The sequence below is a fragment of the Solea solea genome, chromosome 10 (genome assembly GCF_958295425.1).
Source record: "Solea solea chromosome 10, fSolSol10.1, whole genome shotgun sequence".
NCBI classification, from domain to species: Eukaryota; Metazoa; Chordata; class Actinopteri; order Pleuronectiformes; family Soleidae; genus Solea; species Solea solea.
The window spans coordinates 28,869,554-28,893,638 of NC_081143.1; the positions used below are offsets into that span (position 1 = coordinate 28,869,554).

Sequence of the window (24,085 nt, forward strand, 5' to 3'; positions counted from 1 at the left end):
TTACTCCACTGACCTTGTCAGGACCAGTACTCCTTATGGAGACCAAAACCAACGTAGGATTTCAACCTTCAAATAATGTTTATAACGTGCTTATAATACAGAAGCACACATTAAACATTGAAGAATAACAAGGTCCAATAAAAACTGAATCATAGAAAGTCTAAGTAGACACAGACAGACAGTTAGTCAAACTCTGTCTTCTACAGGGACAACAAACTGTCCACAGTTCAGGGGCAACAGACTCAAACACTCTGTCACCACAGGTTCTTACACGAGTTCTGACTGTCAGACCTCAGAGAGCGTGCAGGTGTGTCGGGGGGGATTAAGTCTGGGCCTGAGAATGAGAATGTGATAATATTCAACTTCAGGTAAAACTAACAATTCTGTTAATCAAAGGTAGGGGGAGCCCAAGAACAAATGTGCTGTGTGTGAAGAAGAGAAAACTGTGTTTAAGAGCGACAGAAGCTGGAGGTTGATAACACTTTAAACTTTTGTTGACTTTCCTCAACTCATCGTCATGTGTACGGGTCCAAAGTATGAATACAGGACTACTGTTGTTGTATAGGTCGTATTCTACGTTACATTTACGTTACATTTACGTTACATTTACGTTACATTTAGTCAAAGTAGACACTTAGATCCAGTGACTCTGAGGTTATACTGCACGCATGTTGCGTCATGTTTTGTCTCCGCTGTTGCTGTGTGCGCACGATGGGCTCCACCCACAGCTCCGCCCACAGCTCCGTGAGTGTGCAGCAGGTAAATCCTAAATACATTTGTAGATTTATTGTACTGTAAACACAAGAAGCAGATGTTTCACCGAGTGGAGAACGCTGGATTTACAAGTGTTGTTGATGTAGTTAAGTGAAATACAATATAGTGTCAACAAGGGGGCTTTTATTCTGGAAAATAACTCTGGATGATTAATGTTGTATCAGTGTTTGACTTCCTGTTCCCCTTGTGCTGAATTCTGCTGAATTCAAGTGTTTTGTTTCTTCATCCGGCAAAAAAAGGAACATTCTGTGTTCTCTGTTCTCTGTGGGAGTGACAGACTGACGGACTGACGGAGGAACAGCACAGCACCAGCAGAGCGGGTGGAGCCCGACACATTGACTGAAGTGGACGTGTATCATTAACAATGCTGTATAATCACAGAGTCACAGGTCGACGAGTGGAGCTGGAACACAGGACCTTCCACTGACACGCTGCGTCCTGGGTCAGAGACAGAATATGTGCGACTCGAATGAAATAATTGACTAACTGAAAACCCAACAGAGGATGGGATTCGAACCCACGCGTGCAGAGCACAATGGATTAGCAATCCATCGCCTTCACCACTCGGCCACCTCGTCCATGATGAACCTCAAAGTCTTTTGAAGCAGAACCTGGAGCCAGCAGGGTTTCTGAACTCAGCAGCAGACAAGCGGAACCACAGCAAGTTCACCATCACAGTCTGACAAAGACTGGCAGTCCTGATCCAGCTGGGCTTGACAGCAGAGCACAAATGAAAGAACAGGATGGAGGGATGAGGGATGGAGGGATGGTAGCTGGGAGGAAAGTGAGGGACGGACAGAATCACACACTGGAATCCTGCTGTTCACAGCAGCAGGTGCAGGGGAGTGTGGTGGGGGTCGAGGGTCGTTGAGGGGGGTGTGAGCTGTTTGGTGGGAAGCAAAGAAAAAAGGAGTGGGGGGGGGGAACATATGGGAAGCATTCACAGTGACTGTGAGCCAATGAGACGGAGACATGTTTGATTTTCATTATGATGCATTAGGCGTGGACGCTGTGATGATGCTGTCGAGTCGACACAGACAACGACAGAGACACTCAGACTTCACCATCAACAGCCCAGACGACAGCGAGTGGCTGAAAACTCCATCATGTCAGTGTTTGTACTGCTGCTACACACACAATCATCAAGACATTACGTCTATAATATTTAACTTTATGTAAATATATACAAGAACCTTTGAAATAAAGATAACTTTATATGACTTTATATGGGCTCTACAAGAAAATATGACACATGGTTTGATCTAAAGGGGCGTGGTTTGTGTTGGAGTTGTCACATGACCAAGAGAAAAAGGCAGATTTTTTTATTGGGGGGGGGGGGGGGGCGTTGTGGATGTGTGTTTGCACGGGAACATGTTTCATCTGTTGGTGAACATGAGAGTCTTAGTCATTTTTGATCGGGAACTTCAAAGTCGTGACTAAGACTCAAAGTTCAGTCTGACTGATAATAATCAGTAATGATCAGTATTATCAGTAATGATCAGTATTATCAGTAATAATCAGTTATTATCAGTAATGATCAGTATTATCAGTAATAATCAGTTATTATCAGTAATGATCAGTATTATCAGTTATTATCAGTAATGATCAGTATTATCAGTTATTATCAGTAATGATCAGTATTATCAGTTATTATCAGTAATGATCAGTATTATCAGTAATAATCAGTTATTATCAGTAATGATCAGTATCAGTAATCAGTAATTGAGTTTGTTCTCATGCTCCATGTACAGCACTGTTGAGAACCTGACGACTTTTAAACCTGAAATTGGGCCAAAAATAAATGTCCATTATATTGTAATAATACAACATGAGTGCAATGAGGCGCCTCCTTATTACACATGAGCCTTTAAAGTGTGTGTGTTTTAAATAATCACAACCTGAAGTGCACATGTGACTCTAACTCTTGTGACGACCCCGAGTGGCCGGGGTTGTGTAGGTGTGTCTCTCTCCCTTTCTCTTTGTTTCACACAGGCAATCAGGCAGGCAATCAAGCCTATGCATCACAGGTGTGTGCAGTTACCAAGGAGGCGGGGCTGTGCCTTTAAAGCCCAACAGTCCAGCCGTGCTCTCTCTCTCGCTCTCACCATTTCCAGCCTGGCGTCCTGCAGCTCACATTGTTTTGTTCTTAGTTTCACATCCAACACTCACACACATCCATACACCTGCATTTACAACTGATTCACCTGATTACAGATATAGGTTATGTTTGGTTTAGCTTGTTATGTTGATTATAAATAAATGTTAAATTGCCAGCATCTCTCTTGTAGCTGTTGTTTTGTCAAGTCATCTGAGCCAGTCTTGACAAATGGGGGCTCGTCCGGGATGGCAACCAACACTAGCCGCTCCCCACAACACTACAAAAAAAACAAACTGACACAATCCCAAAGGAGAAAGCGTCCTTAAGCCTAACGGGAACCACCGGACATGTGCATCGACTCAGTAACTCACCGACCTCTGACTGGTAAAAAGAACTCTCCCTGGCCTGCAAACAAATCAAACAAATTATTTACAATGGACGAGCCCCCATTTGTCAAGACTGGCTCAGATGACTTGACAAAACAACAGCTACAAGAGAGATGCTGGCAATTTAACATTTATTTATAATCAACATAACAAGCTAAACCAAACATAACCTATATCTGTAATCAGGTGAATCAGTTGTAAATGCAGGTGTATGGATGTGTGTGAGTGTTGGATGTGAAACTAAGAACAAAACAATGTGAGCTGCAGGACGCCAGGCTGGGAGAACGCCAGCTTTTGTGCGCCCTGAACGTTCCAACGTGTGTCATTTTTGCCGTAGAGAGGGTCATTGGAAAGATCAATGCCCTTTATTAAAAAATAAAAATGTGTTTACCCCAGGTCCAGCCATGTTGTGCACAAGCGGACGAAACAAGGCCGTGATTGTGGAAGACAGTGACAGGTCTGGGTTTGAACCTTTTATTATTGACGCATGAGTGTCCTTGGTAGGCAGTGACGAGTGCGTTAATATTAAAGTTTTGCGTGACACAGGAGCTAGACACAGTGTGCAGTCGGTGCTTCCATTTTCCAATGATACACAATCGGGTGATTTCATTGTGATGCGTGGTATGGAGCTAGGCTTTGTACCAGTGCCGCGACATGATGTGGAGTTGGACTGTGACCTTGTTAAAGGTGTGTTTTCTGTGGGTGTACGTCCAGCGTTACCTTTGCCAGGTGTCTCAATGATTCTGGGGAATGACGTCTGTGGCGGCCGAGTCTGGCCTAGTGGTCCTCCGTCACCTGTGGTTGTGTCCAAACCGTTAGAGGTGGAATCTGACAGTTCAACGCTGCAGGTTTTTCCTGTTTGTGCCGTGACGCACGCTCAGAGTAGCCGTGAGTCTGTGTCCTCTGCTGGAGAGGTGAAGGTATCTGGACAACCGGTGCCGTTTGATTTGCCCTCACTTGTGTCAAAAGATGAGTGGGTTAAAGCACAAAAATCTGACACTTCGCTGTCCACGTTGTGGGATCAAGTTTTGCTGCTTGGTCAGATGGAAGAGGTAGCTCAAGCCTATTTTGTTCAGGATGGTCTCTTACTCCGTAAATGGCTGCCTTGTGATGGAGACGTTGTGGGTGAGCCTGTGTTTCAGGTTGTGGTGCCGCAAGATTTTCGGTCGCTAGTTTTAAAAACAGCACATGATGAAAGTGGTCACTTTGGGGTGCGTAAAACTTACTCGTATGTCCTCAAACATTTTTTTTGGCCGCGTGCCAAGAAGGATGTGGCTACATATGTGAAGACATGTCATGTGTGTCAGCTGACCGGCAAACCAAACCAGAGCATAAAACCCGCACCTTTGCAGCCTATTCCTGCGGTAAGTGAGCCCTTTGAGCATCTGATTATAGACTGTGTTGGTCCATTGCCTAGTGCTAAGTCAGGTTGCAAGTATTTGTTAACGGTAATGTGTCAAAGCACTCGTTACCCTGCTGCTTATCCACTTAGATCCATCACCACTAAATCTGTTGTTAAAGCACTTTCTCAGTTCATCTCAGTGTTTGGGATACCAAAAGTCATACAAAGTGACCGAGGGTCTAATTTTTGCTCACACATGTTTGCTCAGGTGTTGAAAACACTGGGGGTTCGCCATAATCGGTCCACTGCATATCATGCGCAAAGCCAAGGCGTGTTAGAGAGGTTCCATCAGACGCTTAAATCCTTGCTGCGTGCATTTTGCACACAGTTAGATCGGGACTGGGAGGAAGGTCTCCCATGTTTAATGCTAGCGGCAAGAGAAGCAGTGCATGAGAGTACGGGCTTTAGCCCGAATGACTTGGTATTTGGGCACTCTGTGTGCGGACCGCTGACAGCGCTGAAAATTGGGTTGGTTCCCACTGAAGCTCCACGAAATTTGATCGACTTTGTAAATGGGTTTCGACACAAGTTATTTGTGGCAGGGATGTTGGCTAAAGACAAACTGGGGCAGTCTCAGACCAAAATGAAAGCTCATTATGATCGGGGTACAGAGCGCCATGAGTTTAGTCCGGGGGATCAGGTCCTGGCTTTGACGCCGGTGGTTATTTCACCTTTCCAGGCTAAATTTTCTGGCCCTTATACTGTAATAGAAAAAGTCTCTGATTTGAATTATCTTATAGCTACACCAGGTCGAAGAAAGTCTTCTCATCTGTACCATGTTAACCTGCTAAAGCCGTATTATCAGCGTTTGAAACGTGACAGTACCATAAAGGGTGACGTGGGTCCAGTGCTCGCTGTGGACACTTGGCGCGTAACCGAAACACTAGACAGTGTCCCTGAGCCTGATGACAGTTTGGTGAGTGGCAGATTCCTTGTCTCGGGCACCTCTGCCTTGAAGTAGTGAAACCTTGTCAGGGGAGCAGTTGATCATGTTGTTTTTTTTGATGTGACCCTTAACTTTTCCCTACATTTTCTCTCCTGCTCAGCCAATGTTTCAGTCTCTTAAATAGGCTTCCCGGTACCAGGTTGCGGAGTACTGGGACAAGTGGGTGAGTTTAGGTTGGGATCTGCAGAAAAAAGGGGGTAATTATTTTTCATTATTTGGGTATTATTATTGAAAATATTTGGTGGTGGTTTTTGTTGGGACGGTCACTCTTTTGAGTTCCCGTCTTAAGGGGGGGGGTGTGACGACCCCGAGTGGCCGGGGTTGTGTAGGTGTGTCTCTCTCCCTTTCTCTTTGTTTCACACAGGCAATCAGGCAGGCAATCAAGCCTATGCATCACAGGTGTGTGCAGTTACCGAGGAGGCGGGGCTGTGCCTTTAAAGCCCAACAGTCCAGCCGTGCTCTCTCTCTCGCTCTCACCATTTCCAGCCTGGCGTCCTGCAGCTCACATTGTTTTGTTCTTAGTTTCACATCCAACACTCACACACATCCATACACCTGCATTTACAACTGATTCACCTGATTACAGATATAGGTTATGTTTGGTTTAGCTTGTTATGTTGATTATAAATAAATGTTAAATTGCCAGCATCTCTCTTGTAGCTGTTGTTTTGTCAAGTCATCTGAGCCAGTCTTGACACTCTATTTTCTGTTTACTACTAAATTATCAGGGACAGAGGTGAGATCTCGGGTTCAGGCTGAGGCTGACAGGTCAACGTCCAGCAGGATGGAGAGTCTCACACTGAGTGAGTGAGTGAGTGAGTGAGTGAGGGAGTGAGGGAGGAGCTGGAGCTGCTGTGATCACAGGTGAGTAGTGTTGGCTTGATGAGGAGGTGTGTCCTGGCAGATAGAGTGGGGTGGAGTCAGGTGAGTGGAAAACTGCTGAATGAACTGTGAAACACAGTGACTGGCTTTACAGGTCGAGAGCAGAGACGGGGCAAGTTACAGCTGCAACTATACTTTTGGCCACTACCCTGGTCGCTGTGGTAACTATCAACCATAACTGTGCTTTTAACTAGAATGTCTGCAAATAGTGTACATGTCCATATTAATATAGATTATGTGAGAGAAAAAGATGATGATGATGACAGGAAAGAATAATCAGAGCGTATAAATGAATATAGTTGGAATATTTCCATGGTAAAGTAAAGGTAAAGTTTCCAGGAGAGACGTCTTTCAGTGGCTTCTGTGTTGAGTGACTGAAGCCACATTAACATCTTCCCCCTGCATCCCCTGAGCTAGTTTGTGCCCTAACAAAGATTCTTCAAAAATACCCCAGAGCAGGGAATATTGGGGGGTGGTGGGGGGTATCAGATTACAGTACGTCAATCTTGACGAGAGGCATCTCTCTTGAAGACTGGGCGTTGACAGACAGCGAGAGAACAGGGAGGGGAGGAGAGCTGAAGATCTCTTTCTTTGATGAGACATAACAATATCCAAATCCCCGACTGCCTCTTATTTAAGTTACTGACGACTCGGGGAAAAAAAAGAAAAAGGGAAGTTCTTCCAAAGTCGCTCAGAAGCTTGTGCGCTTTAGGTGAAGGGAGGGGATGGAGGGAGCAAGACGTACGTGTGTGTGTGTGTGTGTGTGTGTGTGTGTGTCGGGGGGGGGGGGGGGGGGGGGGTAATGTTTATGCATCAGACGTTCAAAGCCGTTTTTTTTCTGCAAGGAAATTCAGATTCAAAGGTGTATTTTTTGCAGGAAGATCTAAAGGATTCTTTCTCCCTCTCCCTGTTTTTGCCTGAGTGACAAAGTCTCTCTCTGTGACTCGGTCCTTCAGAGATACACAATCTCCACCGAGGGGATCCAGTCATATTTCAACTTTATCATAACATTCTCTAATCTCACGCTACAAATCCACACTCACTGGAATATTAACTGCTGTGGAATTAACGTTGATCCTCAGTGATCCAATCACACGTGGATTAACGCTGAGTACGACTGATCACACCAATCTGTCCTGGATGTGTCTCTTGAGACCACATGATATCACATCTGGATTCATAACTTTATCACTCCAGTCCTTTTTTTGAATGCATTGAACTTTTAATCTGTGTTTTTTAAAGCCCTTCACGGCCTTGTCCCGGTCTATTTAACTGTTTGTCCAACCAGCTGCTGCTTCTTCAAGAGAGTCTGACAGATGTGTGTCTGTGCAGATGTGTCCAGAAACGTCAGTGAATCAAAGCTCTACTTGTGCTGCTGTAACATGAAATATGATTTTTCAGTGTTAAGATTGTGGGAGTGGGAATTCACTCTTTGTAAATGTGATGTTTTGTTGATAATCTGAACATGTGACACCTTAGGCACGTGTGTCCGTCCTGGGAGAGGAATCCTCCTCTGAGGCTCTTCCTGCGATGTTTCCCATCACTCGACGTGAAGTCTAATAATAGAATAATAGAATAATGTCACTTGCTGTACAGACTGTACTGTAAATTGTGTTTGGGCTATATTCATAACACTGACTACTTGGTTTGACTAGTTAGTGTGTCACAGTTAGTGTGAAGATAAGGATTCCCACAAAGCTGTGGTCGTGTGGACAGTGGACAGTGGGCGTATCCGGAGCAGAATTTCAACATTTTTAAACAAAACCAGATGTTAATAGCAGGTCTGAACGGTGTCTAAGTGGAAGTTTTTGAACTAAATCTCACTCTGATGGAGCTGAAGGTGTGTGGATTAGAGCACTATGATGTGAGACATGCAGAGTGTACTCATACAACGAGTGCATGTCATTAAAAATTCAAATGTGTGCCTTTTAGAATCGATGGAAGGCTTTGAGGCTCCGTAATGAGGCTGATAGATGAAACTTAAACCCTCGGAGCTGCTGGAAGTGCTACCATGGAAAGGGGAGGGGCTAACAACAAAAATGGAAGATTTGTGGCTTTGATGCAACGATATCTTGCCTTGGGGGCGTGACTGGCTGGTACTGGGATTCATAGCATTATCTGTGTATTTACAAGATTCCCGAAGACATCAACAATCCCTCACCAACGATGAAGGAGACACTGGGAAGATGGAGCGAGTGGGAACACCCAAGAAACCAAAGCTGAAGGAAGGAACGTGGATGGAACGAGAGGAAGTGGTGAATCAGGATGATGGAGACACGTCTGCTATCACTTTTCTGTGTATACCTGTTGTATATTGTACCTATTGTGTATATACCTGATACAATAGTACCTCAGCGTCTCCATTTTAGTTCAAAAACACACAGTAGTGAGACCTGCTATGATGTATGACTTGGAGACAGTGGCACTGCCTGAAAGACAGGAGTATCAGGCTCAAGCAATGGTGAACTCTCAAAGCAGAATCCAGACAGAGCAACAGTTCAGGGTCTTTATTCAGAGATCAGTCCAAAACAGGCAGCAGTATCCAAATCAGCAAAAGACAAGTTAAAATGCAATCATGGTCAAAGCACAGTCACTGGGGAATCAGAAAAATAACGCTGCAAAATCAAAGACAATCTGGCACCAAAGGAGTGAAAGACGGAGACTAAATACATTAGGGCGGGGCCAGTAATCACACGGGAGGGAAACTTGACAGGAAGTGGATCTGAAATGAGACAAGACATGAGTACCAAAATAAAACAGGAACCAATGAATGAATAGAAAAATAAATAACATAACTTAAAGGCCAGAATGGGACATGACATGGAGATGGAGGTGTCAGAGCTGAGGATGTGACCAGGATGGGCAGGGACAGCTCAGGTGGAACGGTTTGAAAGCATCAAGGTTGAGAGGGTTTGGTCTCGTGCAAAGACGGGACAGTGATTATACCGGACATGGATGTTGAAAATGGAGCTGCTGGGCAGGAGGAAAAGAAGAAGACCACAGAGAAGGTTCATGGACATGAGGACAGTTGGTGTGACAGGACACAAGATTGAGGCAGATTATCCACTATGGCTAATCCCAATAGGAGAAGCTGAAAGAAGACACACCTGATGTCCACAACAACAAAGTGCCTCCAATAATAGACGAATAATGCTGCTGCTGTCTCTGATTTAGTTTGTATCAAATACTGAAAATGATGATGTTTCTTCACTTCCTAATTCTTACAGGACGGTCAGCTGTGGACGAGCCTGCCGTGATGTCACAGACTCCGTGTGACACAGTCACTGAACTGAAACACCACAATCGCCGGCTTTCATCAGCGCTGTCAGACTAACGTAAGTTTTCAGGATTTTTAAGTCAAGTTTAACTGATCTACAGTTTGGCTCAGTTTGTATCTGACGTCGCGACCGTGACCAGTGACCAGTGACGACACTCTCTGAGTGACCGGAACCAGGAGCACCAGGTACCAGGAACTGTTACTGATGGAGAAGCTACAGTCCAGCTCAGCTGTCATTGAGTGTCATTGGTATTAGGTTTCCACATTAGCTTGTGGCTAGTTGTTAGCATGTGAAGTCCATGACCACATGTGGACACACACACACACACACAGTGGGAGTCCAGTCCACCATTAAAAGCCTGACAGAGTTGTGAAGAGGCTCATTGAAGGGAAACCTGTGCATTTATGATGTAAATGGATTTTTTTCCCGTCCTTTCTTCTTTTTTTTTATTTTGACAGCCTTTGAAATTTGTCATCTGCACGTCCAATTTAACAGCCAGAAGAGACTTCTCTTGCCCTCTCATTTCTTCTTCTTTCTTTTTTTTTTGCAACAATCCATTTTCATATCAACTTGAAAGGAAGTGGCTGAATATATTTCTTGCTTGATTCGCTTTAATGTGATCATCACTGTTTCAGTGGCTCAGCGTGTAGGATTTATATTCTTTTAGTCTGGTAATTTTCTGTCAGGTTTACGATCGTAACTGATTCTTCAAAGAGGGAAACAAGAGATTTCTCAAAAGGACAACAATATCTTTTCTATCGTCTCTTTCACTTCAAACGCGCCGTCATAACCTTTTCTTCAGTTTTGTGGCTCTTGTCCCGTAAAGTGCTTTGAACTTCTCCGTAAAAAGAAAGTATATTCAGTTTGTTTGGTGAGGTTTGGGGACGTCCTCTGATGCTCAGTGGAGATTTTCTGTTTGTTTGGACGGTTGTGTGTGAAAATCCCTGCAGATTATTATTATTATTATTTAAATCACCTTTCCTCAGTCTGATGCTTGTGTTGAACTCTGGTCTAAATGCATTGAATTGTTGAACTGTGATCTACTTTAATACTGTAATAAAGAGGTCCCTCTGTATGTCACTGTGTCTTCAGACTGTGGACTCTACAGTTACTACAGCACAGACTGATCCTGACCACAGACTCACATGTGTTTTTATATGAATGTTAGATAGTGAGACGCATTAATGTCTGTGGACAACGTCCATCAAAATCAACCGTTTCAACTGTTCCAGCTGGACACAGCAGTGACTTCAATGACAGACGATATTTAAGGCATGACAAAGGGGGGGGGTGATGTGGGTGTGCTGAAGAGCTTGGGGGTTTGGATGGGGGGGGGGGTGTTCTCTGGACAGCTGGACTTCGGCAGTGATTCACTTGCTTTCCCACCTGTCAGTAGTAATCCGCCTTCATCCACACATGCATGTATGGACACCACGCATGTTTAATATGAGGTTATATGCAAAGTCCACTATAGGTCAAAGGGCAAAGGTCAAGTCAGGCAGAGCACAATGAGCCTCTTATGACTATATCACGACCTCTTCCTCCATCTTCTGCCTGGAAACATCTACATGATTGATTCATGATTTTCTGTTATTGTTTGCAGGATTACTTTCCAATGTAAAATGAAAATATCTTAATGATATGATCTATGTGTTATTTATATATATATATATATATATATATGCATTTGTTATGTTTTTCACATGCATTTCTCATGATCTCAAGATAAACGTAAGTATATATATTTATCATTTACAGTTTTGGAAACGTTTGGGTCACTTAATTGTTTGAAATCTTATTTTTCTAACATTTCAGTTTTTTGTCAAATTAGAAACATTAGTTCATCTATTTCATACATAAGTTTTCAGACAATGAAACATAAACACAACATTGTGACATAATTGTGACACAACATTATTAAAATCATCCCACGCTCGATGCATGATGAAGTGATCAAATAAGATGTGTTGTATTAAAGATTTACAACATCATGTGTAAAAAAACCTTGATCATCACTATTCCATATTGTATGAGTACAGTACAGTGCTGTATATAACAGTGTGGTGACTTTCTCTGAGCAAGTACAGCAACACTTTTAGACGTGAGGCACCTATTAGAGCTGATGTGGAACCACCTAAAGGTCGAGAAAGACACTTAGTGCTGTATCATTCACTGATCCACTCACACACACTGTGTTGTTGTGTGCCCATCCGCGGTGGCTGAGTCCTAATAAAGCCTAATCCCTGCCGTGCATCCTCTCTCTGTTCCTCAGCTCCTGCTGCTCGCCTGTCTCGAGAGCGCCGTAATTTACTGTCACAGAACTCCTCAAACCGGCCACCACACAGTGCACTGCACAGGGGGAGCGCAGACGAGGTGACACACGAGGTGACACACAAGGTAACACACGAGGTAACACACAAGGTAACACACATCACCATCAAAACAGGAAGAAACAAACATTTTTGGGGCGAAAAAAGAATGAAGTCTTGAAAAAATAATGGACTGAGGATGAGGAGGAGGAGGAGGAGGAGGTGGAGGAGGAGGAGGAGGGGGGCTGTTTTTCACAGACTCAAACACACACAGCAGTTCGTCCGGCTTTGTTTAGGTTTCCTCTGTTTTTTTTCTCCGAGAAGAGAAAAGGAAACGAGGAAAACTGCACAGTTGAAGCTGCAGCCACACCTGGCATCGCACGACCCGTCTTTGATCACGTGTCCAGTGAAATTCCACCACTGGATTAAAGTGAAGGAGGGGGCAACTATGGGGGGGGGGGGGGGGGTGGTGAGGTAGAAAGGGTGATAAAGAAAGGAAACAGAAACATAAAGACATGCATGAAATACAGCCTGTGTGTTGAGTGTGTAATGTTTCCTGCACTGACCTGTTGACTGTAATTGTGTTGTTTTTGTCTGTGTTGCGTCACATCTAAGACAGAACTGCTGTGTGTGTGTTTTCATGCATGTGTGAGTCCATCTGTAGACGTTAGTGGACACTCATGTCTGATTCTTTGTTTCCCTCTCGTCCTTTAATAAATCCAGCAGATTAATGCTAATCCAAAACGACTGCTTTTATGGCTGGACCCTTCCCTTTGAGATACCAGAGGAAAATGCTATGGTACGGTCTGGGAGGAGCTAGACTGGCTCCACCTACAACAGTCAGCTGATTGGGCGACAGAAAAACCTGCGTGTTGTTGAGACAAACAGCCACAAACTGTCTGCTACGGCTGTCAATCCTCCTCCATAATCCCATTTGAATTCCATTCCTTATCATTTTTAATAAAAGTTTGAATACGTTTGAACTTACAATCGTGTGGTTGTTCTATGTTCTGTCCACTGGGCCGTGCAGGGACACTGGCAGCCTGCAGGTGCCTCTTGAATTAGCCGTGAAGTTTGCGTTAGTGTGACGAAGCGTGCGGTGAGCGTCACGTATGCCTCTGTGGCAACTCTGGAACCGTGTACCTTGGCCCGAGCTCTTGGAGGAAGTCTTTGAAACGGGACCCGTGCGAGACGTCAATCGCTCTCATGTTTAATAAAATAAAACGAGCAGCTGAAAACCCCGCGATGAGGGAGGAGGAGAAAAACACGTCATTCTCGTCTGCTCGGGCTGAATCTGGGCTAGTTTGCCAGGGTGCCGTGTCGACAGCGTCGTTGGCGAGTAATATTTCATCTTTATTTGTCTTTATTGTTTTCTCGCCGACGTTTCTGACTGAACGTGAGATTGTTGTGATTGAGAAAACTTTATTGTTCTGCGAGTGTCGTACGTGAACAAAGCATTTAGTTTTTGTGGATAAAGAGGAAAGACGTCCGGGCTTGAGTTGCCACGCTTTAACATGTGTGTAAAAAAACTCAATTACAACATTAGAATATTATTGACTTTTTTTAGTATTCGTCCACAGCCCTATTGTCTGCTGTGTGTCGCGTTCAATGTCTTTGTCCGCTACGTGGTCATGCTACGTTTCTCTCTGAAGCTGCCAGGGCATAGGCCACACCCCCGCCTACCAAGTAATGGTAGTGTTCTTTGAAAAAGTCGAAAAGCAAGTGTTACCCAGGGCTTTACCATTCCAAACATGATGGAAACACAGTCAACTGCAGTTGAACAGCCAGAATACTCTGGTGCAGCTCATTATCTATATTATTGTCCTTAACTATTAGCATTTCTTGATGCTACAGTTTATTTGTACGTGTGATTAGAAAATGAACTAAAACTTGTATCTGTGTCTGTGTCCGTGTCGCGATGCTAATCACACGTCCTCTGTGTGACAGGTGACACTCGCACACACTCGCACACTCGCCGCTCACTGTGAGACGCTCTGCTAGCACATCCAAGCTAAACTGTTAGCGACACCACGTTAACACCTAGCGTGGGAGCCGTGGATTTAAACGGTGGGAGCGACCTTGAGCGAAGCACCCGGAATTCTCTGCACCTGACAGCTGCCACTGACGGACGCCCTTGACTTAGCACGTGCTAATGCTGTCAGACATGTTTGGGAAGAGAACTTTTGGCATGCTAATCTGCTCTATGTTTGCCACAAGGCTAAGCTGTGCAGTCCGCGGCGTGTTCGGGGGGAGGCGTCGACAGCAGCGCTGCCAGTTGTTCACTCTTCCACTCGGGTGGTACGACATGATGAAAGGAACCAGATATTTCCCGGGTTGCCGTCGACAGCCAGGGGTGGTCGTCATGGCAGTTGCTATGAGGGTTTGTGTGCAGTGTGCGAACTACACCACGGCTTGACCTGGGGCTCACTTAAATTGGGGGGGGGGGGGACGTATATCTATCTATATATATATATATATCTGAATCAAAACCAAACCATGCCAGCCAGACTCTGTTAATCCACTTTTCTGATGAGTGCGAGCCAAGTACTTTTTCAGAAAGCAAAAGAGTTTTTGTGTTTCTGCAAATTGTGCATCCCAAGTTTTCATCCTTAACAGAAATCCCAGTGTTCTCTCCACTGCTGGCTGGTCCAGTTAGCCGGGAGAGAGAGGCCGGTGGAGTCACCGTCATCAGCGGCCTCTGAGCTGCCGTTAATCTCACCTCCAGCCTCTGTCAGCTCGTCATCGTCATCGTCATCATCATCAATATCATTTCATTTTCCTTTATGTCCATTTTTATATGCACTTGTAACTTTAAATTTGCCATTTTTACATTCACGTGACATGAAACATCATTAGTTGGAAATTTGATCGTGCATTTCTACGATATCTACTTTTTTGTCATCTAAGTTTTGTCAAACGATAAAACATGAGAAGAAACACGACGCCTCCAATTGCTTGCAAGTCTTTGGTTTGTCCAGCAGATGGCAGCAGAACTGCGTGTGCAAGGTGTGGAAATGTTGAAAGACAGTGAAGTGATTCATGCTCAGCGACCTTCTTTAGACACCAAGATACTCCTGTCGTGGGTTTTGGTGTTTTAAAAATCTCATATGATTATATATATATATATATATATATATATTAAGCCCAGTTTATACTTGGAAATATTACTTGTAAAGATGTACATGGAAATGGCATTTTTTATTTAAAATGACATGAGATCCTGGGGACCCAGGGTGGTGCAGTGGCTGTCATTGGTGCCTCGCCACAAAAAGGCCACCAGTTTGTATCCTAGTTCAAACTCTGATTTAATCCCACAGTCCAAAGAACATGCAGATGAGGTGAATTGGCCCCTGTGACCTTCATAAAGTGATAGAAACGAGAATATGAGGTGCAGAGACGGTGTATTATCTACTCATTGTTGTGTGTGTGGACATTGTTGTTGTTGATGTGTGTTGCCTTGCATGTATGTTTGTTTACATGCACATACATGCATGTGTAGCCATGCCCTCTAAAAGCCCTCTCCATCTCGCCTGGGTTCCATGGGAACCTGTGAGCAGCTAATCCTCCTTTTGGCTGAAGAGGGCTTCTCCAAACAAATCATCCAGCTCTAAGACCCACTGCTCCTCGAGTGGGCTCCTCACACTCTTTGCCAAGCCGCACCAAAAAAGCCCTCTCTCCTTTCTTCTCCCTTTTCTCATATGCTTCACATAAAACAGCTACCTACCGAGAGGCAAATCCCCTTGTCTCTGTCTCTTTTCTTCTACGAGTAAGGGAAGGAGAAAGGAATGTGGTGTGGATAAGCCAGGCCAGCAGGAGATTGTCAAGTTGAAGAACTAAGATGACCTGTTTTGTAAGAGGCGGTGAGTCTGGATAATGGCTGCTGGTGAAGGGGTCATTGTTTGATAGCAGGCAGAAGGAAAGTGAGGATAAAGAAGTGGATCTTAACACTTTGATGTTGCTTCTTCTGCTTTCCTTTATCCTTTAGCATAGTGTGTGTGTGTGTGTGTCTACCTGGAGCTGTGCGTTAGTCTATCTGGACCAGCTTTGGTGTTCACATCATTTAATCTTCTCTTGTTTGGTTCTCCTGTAGGTTTTTTGCTTTCAGGGTAGAGATGATCCATTAGTGACAAATATACACACGTAAAGTCAAAAACTAGTAATTAGCTGCAGATGTGATTTTCCAAACTGGGGCTGAAATATAAATTTAAACGAAGTAGAATTACACGATGATGTATAGTGTTTGTTTTCCAGCTGCAACATGAATGTTCTGCACAGGGAGTTCATCTAATCACCTTCTACTGCTGTTTATCCACAATAACACAGGGAACAGTACAACAACAACAACAACATGTTCTGTAATTCATAGTTTTACCACAGAGGGGCGCTACATGTACAGAAAAATGAAAGCGGTGTTACAGTGGTGATATGGAAATTGTTGTAAATTATCACCGTCTTGTCTCGGAACGCTCAAAATATGATACTTAAGTTGATACTTAACATGTTATTTTATATACATATATATGTATATATATATATATATACATATATATGTATATATACATATATATATGTATATAATTCAGATGATTACTGATAAATTACTCACAGGATTTTGAACTTTTATTGAGCAGCCATAGCAAACACATACAAACAATCCCCTCATCACATCTATGATTTGGCAGCAGCAGCAGCAGCATCAGCAGCAGCAGCAGCAGCAGCATCAGCAGCAGCATCAGCAGCAGTAGCAGTAGCAGTAGCAGTAGCAGCAGAACGTCGTCCTCTGTTTGTCCTTGTGAAGTGTGTCAATCTCTTTTCTGTCAAAAGCCTTGTTTTTGAAGTGGAGTTGTTTGACACGAGGGAGTGGATGTATCCACCGTCTATTTATAACACAGAGAGCTGCAGGTCTGCTGATGCACAGAGGCAAAGTGATTGGTCTTAACGCTCGTGTAAATACGTATACACACATACAATGATGTGTGTGTGTGTATACTGTACATCAAAACCTTATGAGACTGTAGGTGCATGTGTGTGTGTGTGTGTGTGTGTGTGTGTTTTCTTCACACAGAAAAGTGCATTCAAGCAGCTCAAAGATGTTTCCAGAGGCTTCATCGTCCCCTGAGAGCAGAGCACATGATCCACAGCCATAAAACACTACAGTCATGTGACCACAATCCACTCACATGTTCCACTCACTGTTATTTTCATCAGCACATGCTCAGATTGTTTTTGTTCCGCTGACATTGCGTCGTAGTTTAGTTTAGTTTATCAGTTTAGTTGACAGGGACGTGTACAGAACCGGGTCTATGATGTGATCTTTAGTTTTAAATTAATCAAATGTTAAAAAAAAGATTTGTCTCAGCTCTCTAAACAACATAAAGTGTCAATCCATGGAGCTTCAGTTTGACCATAAGATGGCGCCATTGACAAGAGTGTAAAAAGTAACTGCATCTTGAAACTGAAGGACGTTCATCACAGTATCAACCTGAAGGAAAGGGATTTATAAAGCAAATACATTTACATCTTACACTATCTTAAACTATTAGTTTTCCACTTTAATGATAATAACAATTTCATTCAAGTCTTTTTTTACAAAAAAACCACTGACACAAAAAACTTCTATTAGGTCATCTGCTCTCGGGTTTAACGTACATGAAGGAAACTTGGCACACACGTTCATGAGGTGAGGACGGTCAAAAAAGTCGATGACGACTTCCCTGTGAATCCTACAGGAAGGCCGCCATCTTGGATTGCACGCCAAAACAGATTTCGCACCATCGGTATTTGAAGGAACTTGTCCCAGAGCTGACATGGGATCACGTTCAATCTTAGTGAGGTCACTGTGGACAAGTAGAGGTTCTGAAGTTGCTAAAAACTTTTTAATAAGTATCATGGCGTACGAGAAAGGGGCCGGCAAAGTTGGCGAAAATTTCTAATTTCTCGCTACACGCAACAAAACTCTTATAACTTCGTGATGGAAGGTCCGATCTCAACCAACCTTGCGACGATTGATGATGGGCCATTGCTAGAGATGCCTATGCAAAAACTGTCAAGTTTGAAAACATCGCTACCTGGTGGTGGCAAAAAAAAGTTACTTTATGATTTCGGGAATAACTTTTACAGAGATTATCGTATCAAACCCAAAATTGGTGAAAACACTTCAAACACATGGTACTTTACTTTTTCTGGTCCAATCGAGACCAAACGTGCTAGGATTGATGATAGTCCGGCCCAGAAGACGTCAGTCACCGTGCAGTAAAGATGAAGATGAGCAAACTTCCTGTGTCAAACACATCTTTAGTTTTCTTTGTGCTGCAGGTTTGCAGAAGCATCTCACCGTCACAGAACACCACGATTCAATCTCTAAATCATACATGTGTACATGTGTGCGGTAAGTGTTTCTGTGGATGTTGTTCACGAGAAGAAAAAAGCACGATCACAGGCTTTCAGTAGCTCATGAAGAACCCAATTGTCTACTTGTATCCACTTTCAAATACAATAAATAGATAACGTGAAATACATTTCAGGCATAACTTCCTGTGACTCATCCTTAGGTTTAGCTGTTGTGGACTCATTTATTTGTTTATTTTTCCTTTATTTGGTGTTTCCTCGTTTGCAAAACCATGACACTGCATTTGTTTTTTAGTGTGGGAGAAAAGTGCCATGAAAATCAAACTTTCCCCGTTTATAACCCGTCTTCTGCTCGTCCAGTTTGTCCTGTTTTCCACAGAGGGGCACTAGTGTGTGCAGAAATGTGTGCATGTCGTCAACTGAGCGTGAGGTTATTAAGTTAGATTGACTCTGTCGTGCCATCATCAGGAAATAAGGTGTTGTGTAAGAATGTTGTGTTTGGTTTTTTTTGTAAATTTATTGTTAGTTTTCGTCCAAAAGACTAAATAAAATGGGTCTGAATGTGAAGCGATCCTCAGTGAACTGACCCTGATACACACTTCTGCAGCGTCTCTCTCGCTTCCTCTCTGTTTCTCAGCTTTCATCTTCCTCCTCCTGTCAAAACACATGTTTCTGAACTTGAGCTTTTGCGACACGAGGGACTTGATGTATCCACCGTCTATTTATAACACACAGAGCAGGTGTGGTGCTGATGCACAGAGGCAAAGTGATTGGCTGTGATCGTCACAAGATTCTCCATTCTTTAGTAAACAACACACACACACACAGAAAAACACTTGCAACTGCCCTGAAAATAAACGCACAGACATAAATAAACACATTTTTATTAAGTGGAAACTGTGTCGACATGCGTACACTTACCTGCCAATTCATTAGGTACATCTGTTCAACTGCTTGCAAATGCAAATATCTAGTCAGCCAATCACAAGGCGGCAACTCAACTTTACTTTTCGTTCCCGGGGGGGGGAAATCTGTGGTGGAGCCGGGTTTCACAAAAACATCGAAAAAAAAACAGTGTCACATAAAAACACGGCAACAAGAAAAAAACCACACACAGCAACTCCAGTGCAATGACAAGGAATCATAAGACAGTATGAAGAAAGTGCAGAGTTCACCAAGAAACGCCTCAAGAAGACCTGCTGAAGGTCAAACTGAGCAATGAGGAAGAATGTCATTTGGTTGTTGGTGTCATTATTCTGGAAACCATCTCTAGTTTTTACTCGTTGATGTCAGAGGTCAGAGGACAATGAGTTCAAATGAATAGACAAGGCGTTAGAAACTCAAATGATTGTAACCAGTGAATGCAGGGAGGAGAATGTGTGAACATACAGCGACAGAAGACCACAGCGTGTGCCACTCCTGCCACGTTACACAGTGTCCTGTGTACCCAATTATGTGGATACTTTGAGAAAATGAAACATGGACACGTACAGCTGCGTCTGTCAAACACTCTGAGATTAGGTGGCGTCACATGAAAGGGAAACGTCCCACAGTAGTGGATACAGCCGACGCTACACACACAACCACACACACACACACACACATCCTCTGAGTAACACGTCAGTCATGTACAGCAGCCATTCCCACAGATTTGTTTGGGACACAGAATGTTGTGTTTGTCTTGGAAAAGGCTGGTTTATTTATTATAGTAATATAATAAAGTGTTAGAAAAGTGGAGGTAGTGATTCATATTGTGATCCCTCAACAAAAGAGATGATATCCTAACACAAAAGCTTGTTGCTCTGCACCTTTGATCATATTTGATCCCTTTAACGTCACAAAAAGGCTCCCACATCTCTAACCATTAACTTATGTCGCTTATTATCTCAGGGAAAAAAAGGGAACAACATTTCATGAGAATGGAGGGGGGCGGGGGGGGCATTGCTTTGTGTGCATTTGCTTGTTTATTGTAGTCGTTTGCACGTACCTGCAGTGAGGCGGAAAACACCGAAGCTGTGACCTCAAAAAGGAAGTAGGCGAGGCCTGTTTTGTTCCAAAATCTACGCATTAAGAGTTTCTATTTTCAAGTTGTGGAGTCAAGTGGTGAAGAGCTTAAAGAGGAACGGGTTCTTCTGACTCTGCTGGACTATTCTGCAGAAATAAATGTTGGCTGGATATTTTGGGATTGACAGATTCAGATTCAGCACGAGATTTTAACAAAACCTTGAAGAAGTGAGAGTTGGGAATTACTGAAACACCTCAGACCTTCTTACCTCTTGGATACGACACTCAGTGACGATGGCTGTGATTGTGCTGGTGGCCAAGGACTTCACCAGTCCGCTTTTTCTGGTGCGGACATGCGAGGTGTTGTGCACCTGCACCACCTTCAGTCTCGTGGCCTCGCTGGAACCGTCAGAACTGAGCAAAAACCTGTCACACCTCCAAAACCCGTCACACCTCCAAAACCTGAGCACGTTCAGGATCTTCTGCATGTTCACCTGGTGCTTCTTCTTCACCCTGAGTCTCCTCATCCACACTCTCAGCATCATCCATTTTCACAACCTCATCCCAGTGTCGTGGAAGAACCTGACCGTGACGGTGGCCGTGTCAGGCAGTCTGATGAACCTCAGCGCCTCGGTCCTTTTCCCATGGATCATCATGAATCACGATCAGGTGTCGCCGAGCTCGGTGGCAGCGATGGTGGGTTCCTGTTTCACCTTCATGGCCTACACCTCAGAGTCCTACATCCTTTGCACACAAGCCCAAGAACAGAGAGGCTACATGGGCAGCGTACCTGGTCTCCTCAAGATTGTGCAGCTGTGGGGAGGCTGTCAGATGATCCCTCTGCTTGTATCCGTGATAATACACCGGTGGCAGATATATGTCACCAGCACAGTGTACGGCGTCTGCATCCTCATGAGTCTCGTCACTCTTGTGATAATCTTAGGTGACTTTGCAAAGCGGTGTCTCCTTCCCCTGGACAGAGTGATGGCCGGCTTCAGTCTGATCGGGGTGTTGTTGTACATGGTGGCCACGGTGATTTGTTTCACTGAAGTCCTGCAGCTGACAGAAGTGGGACAAAGCGACTCCAAAAGACAAGAGCTGGTGATCATGGAAACTGTTGTGACCACTATCACGCTGTTGGCTTATACTGTGGATCTCGCCTTTTCCATCAAACTTCTGTTTTACAGAGGTCACACATGAAATAACACAATACATTAAATTCACTGTATTGTATACTGTGGATTTTTACTGATTGATTGATTGATTGATTCATTCATCCTTCGTGTGGACAATGAAAACAACAGGGTGTTCCAATCATCTGGTCAGTGGCTGCTGAATGTTCCCACACACAAACAGCAGCGTGACCTTTCCTCCGCTGTCACAGGTCACGCTCTGAGTTTTTAAAAGTAAAGTGAACACGTTTGTATGTAGAACAGCTTGGAACGACGACACTTTCCCTCTGTTCTTGTACATTTTAGTGATTTATTGTATATTCTAGTGTTTGTATTCTCTCTCTTTATGTGAAGCACTTTGAGTACCTTGCAGGTTTTGTAAAATGAATGCAGAGTAAACAGAGTAGAACATAAATACAGTACAAATAATATTAAACAAATAAACCTTCCTGGTGTATTTATTTTTTTAGCTTTAGACACATAGGCAGCAAACTTAAACATCTATTCCGTTCTGTTAATATGTTCAGATTTTGAAAAAACATTTATCATCACAGTGATGAAAATACAGGAAACAAGTGTGACTAATTCTCTCATAATTCACACCCACTTTTGTCCTGAACTTTGTCAAATCTGCTGATATTTTAATTCATGTTCTTATCTCGGTGACTGCAGGTCTCTGACTGTGAACATATGTTACAAAAATGTTCTTATGTAAGCAAGTAACTTCTAAATGAGCAACATATTAATGCTTTAAAGGTCCAACATATAACATTTTAAACTGAAGATAAAATGATTACAGTTCAGTCTTATTTTTGAATGACCAACCACCTGAGTGTATGATTTGTTGTTTTAAATTCCACTAGAATGAGCCTTTGACTGTATATTTATAACGGGGGGATATTTTGGACCACCGTGTTTTTACAGAAGCCCAAAATGGAGAAACTAAACATCTTTTTTGGAGAAGAGTGAGGTGAGGAATACTGCAACTTAAAACTTCACCAACTGAATTTCACACATTGTGCCTTTAGTAAGTAAAAGTATCCCTTAATTACATTATATCATTACATTAATTACATAGGCTTCAGTATTACTATATGTTTAAATTGATGTACAACAAGTTTCTTTTAGAACTGAATTTACTTTAATGAAAAAAAAACCTGTCAAACGGCAAAAATGCAAAATGAAAAAATAATCCTCAGTCTTCCTCTGACGTGACCTGCCATGGCCTGTTTTTGTGCACGTCCTCATAAGGGAGCCTGGGAGGGACAAAAAAAAGAAAAGAAAAACAGGAAGCAAATTCACATCAAGTCATAAAGTAATCCAGGTTTACTTTGCTTAGTAGATGCATTTATATCACTTTTATAAATTGTAATCCCTGACACTTTACTGATAAACTAATCATAATCATTTATTATAAACTCAAGGTACATATAAAAACATGTATGAAGAAGTATGAGATATAGAAAGAAGTATGTAAAGTCAAATCCTCTCTTGTTGTGAACATATTACTTTTAAATGTGTATAAGTGACTTTATTGTGGTTTTACTGTCATGTGAAACAACCATATGACTTTTATAGACCAGTTAACTATGACACATACTCAGTAAGCACTGATCCTGGTGTGTGGGACAGGTGCACAGTATAATCACATGCTGTATTAACTTTAAGGGAGGGTGAACAGCAGTCATTGCTGATAGAGACGTTTACATATGACGGTGAGCAGTTAAATAAGAATTTATGGTGTAAAACAAATGAAATGAAGAGTTCAACATTTATAGTGAATGACACTTCATCTGCACCTGATTTTTCAGCTTCTTAAATGTAAATATGTTCTGGTTTCTTTGCTCCACATGAATCAGTTTGCTTTGTGGACACAACAAGACATTTGATAACATCATCATTTCCAAGTTTGGGAAACAAACCGATCAACATTTTTCAAAATGACCAGACAAGAACTTGATTAATCGAGAAAATTTTGAAAACAGTTGATTTGTTTGTTGCAAATCACGTTAAACTAAATCTGAATAGAACAGTTTCCCTTTTCTCGCATTGAGAACACTCTAGTACATCATTTATTTTTAAAACAAAATGATTTTATTTGTTTTTATTGATGGCTCTCAGGACATCAAGAGAGTTTTAACAATTAAAGTGAAACCAATTGCAAACTCAAGCTTTTTACACAGAAAGGCAAATATATGTCTGACATCCAGGCACATAATAACATGTTGTACTTTGCACTTTGCTGTGTACTTAAAATGTCAAAAATGTTATCAGCGGTGGTGAGGTGCTCGTATCAGTGCGTCCCTATAATAACTTTAGATTCAGGAGGATTTAAAGTAACTATGAGTGACTTTCAGGTTTATGCTCCCTGAGTGATTTCTCTAAATTATTAGTGTATTATTATTATTAATTATTATTAGTATATTTTATTTTATAGAAAAAAAAGAATCTATGTCTAATGTCACATTCTGTGATAGTGACACTGA

The 24,085-nt window shown here is 42.8% G+C and overlaps 1 protein-coding gene and 1 non-coding gene across 2 annotated transcripts; one reads left to right on the forward strand and one right to left on the reverse strand.

The window, feature by feature from the left end:
- Positions 1-1,269: 1,269 nt before the first annotated feature.
- trnas-gcu (transfer RNA serine (anticodon GCU)) lies at positions 1,270-1,352 on the reverse strand. Its single transcript has one exon. It is a non-coding gene; the product is annotated as a tRNA-Ser (tRNA).
- Positions 1,353-20,430: 19,078 nt separating this feature from the next.
- On the forward strand, positions 20,431-22,047 carry LOC131467358 (myeloid-associated differentiation marker-like). Its single transcript, XM_058641211.1, has one exon. The coding sequence runs from the start codon at positions 20,722-20,724 to the stop codon at positions 21,625-21,627; it is 906 nt and encodes a 301-aa protein (XP_058497194.1). The 5' UTR covers positions 20,431-20,721; the 3' UTR covers positions 21,628-22,047.
- Positions 22,048-24,085: the final 2,038 nt, after the last annotated feature.

What these genes read in the sequence shown, in the direction of transcription:
- LOC131467358 (XM_058641211.1), top strand. Translation starts at nt 20,722, where the DNA reads ATGGCTGTGATTGTGCTGGTGGCCAAGGACTTCACCAGTCCGCTTTTT.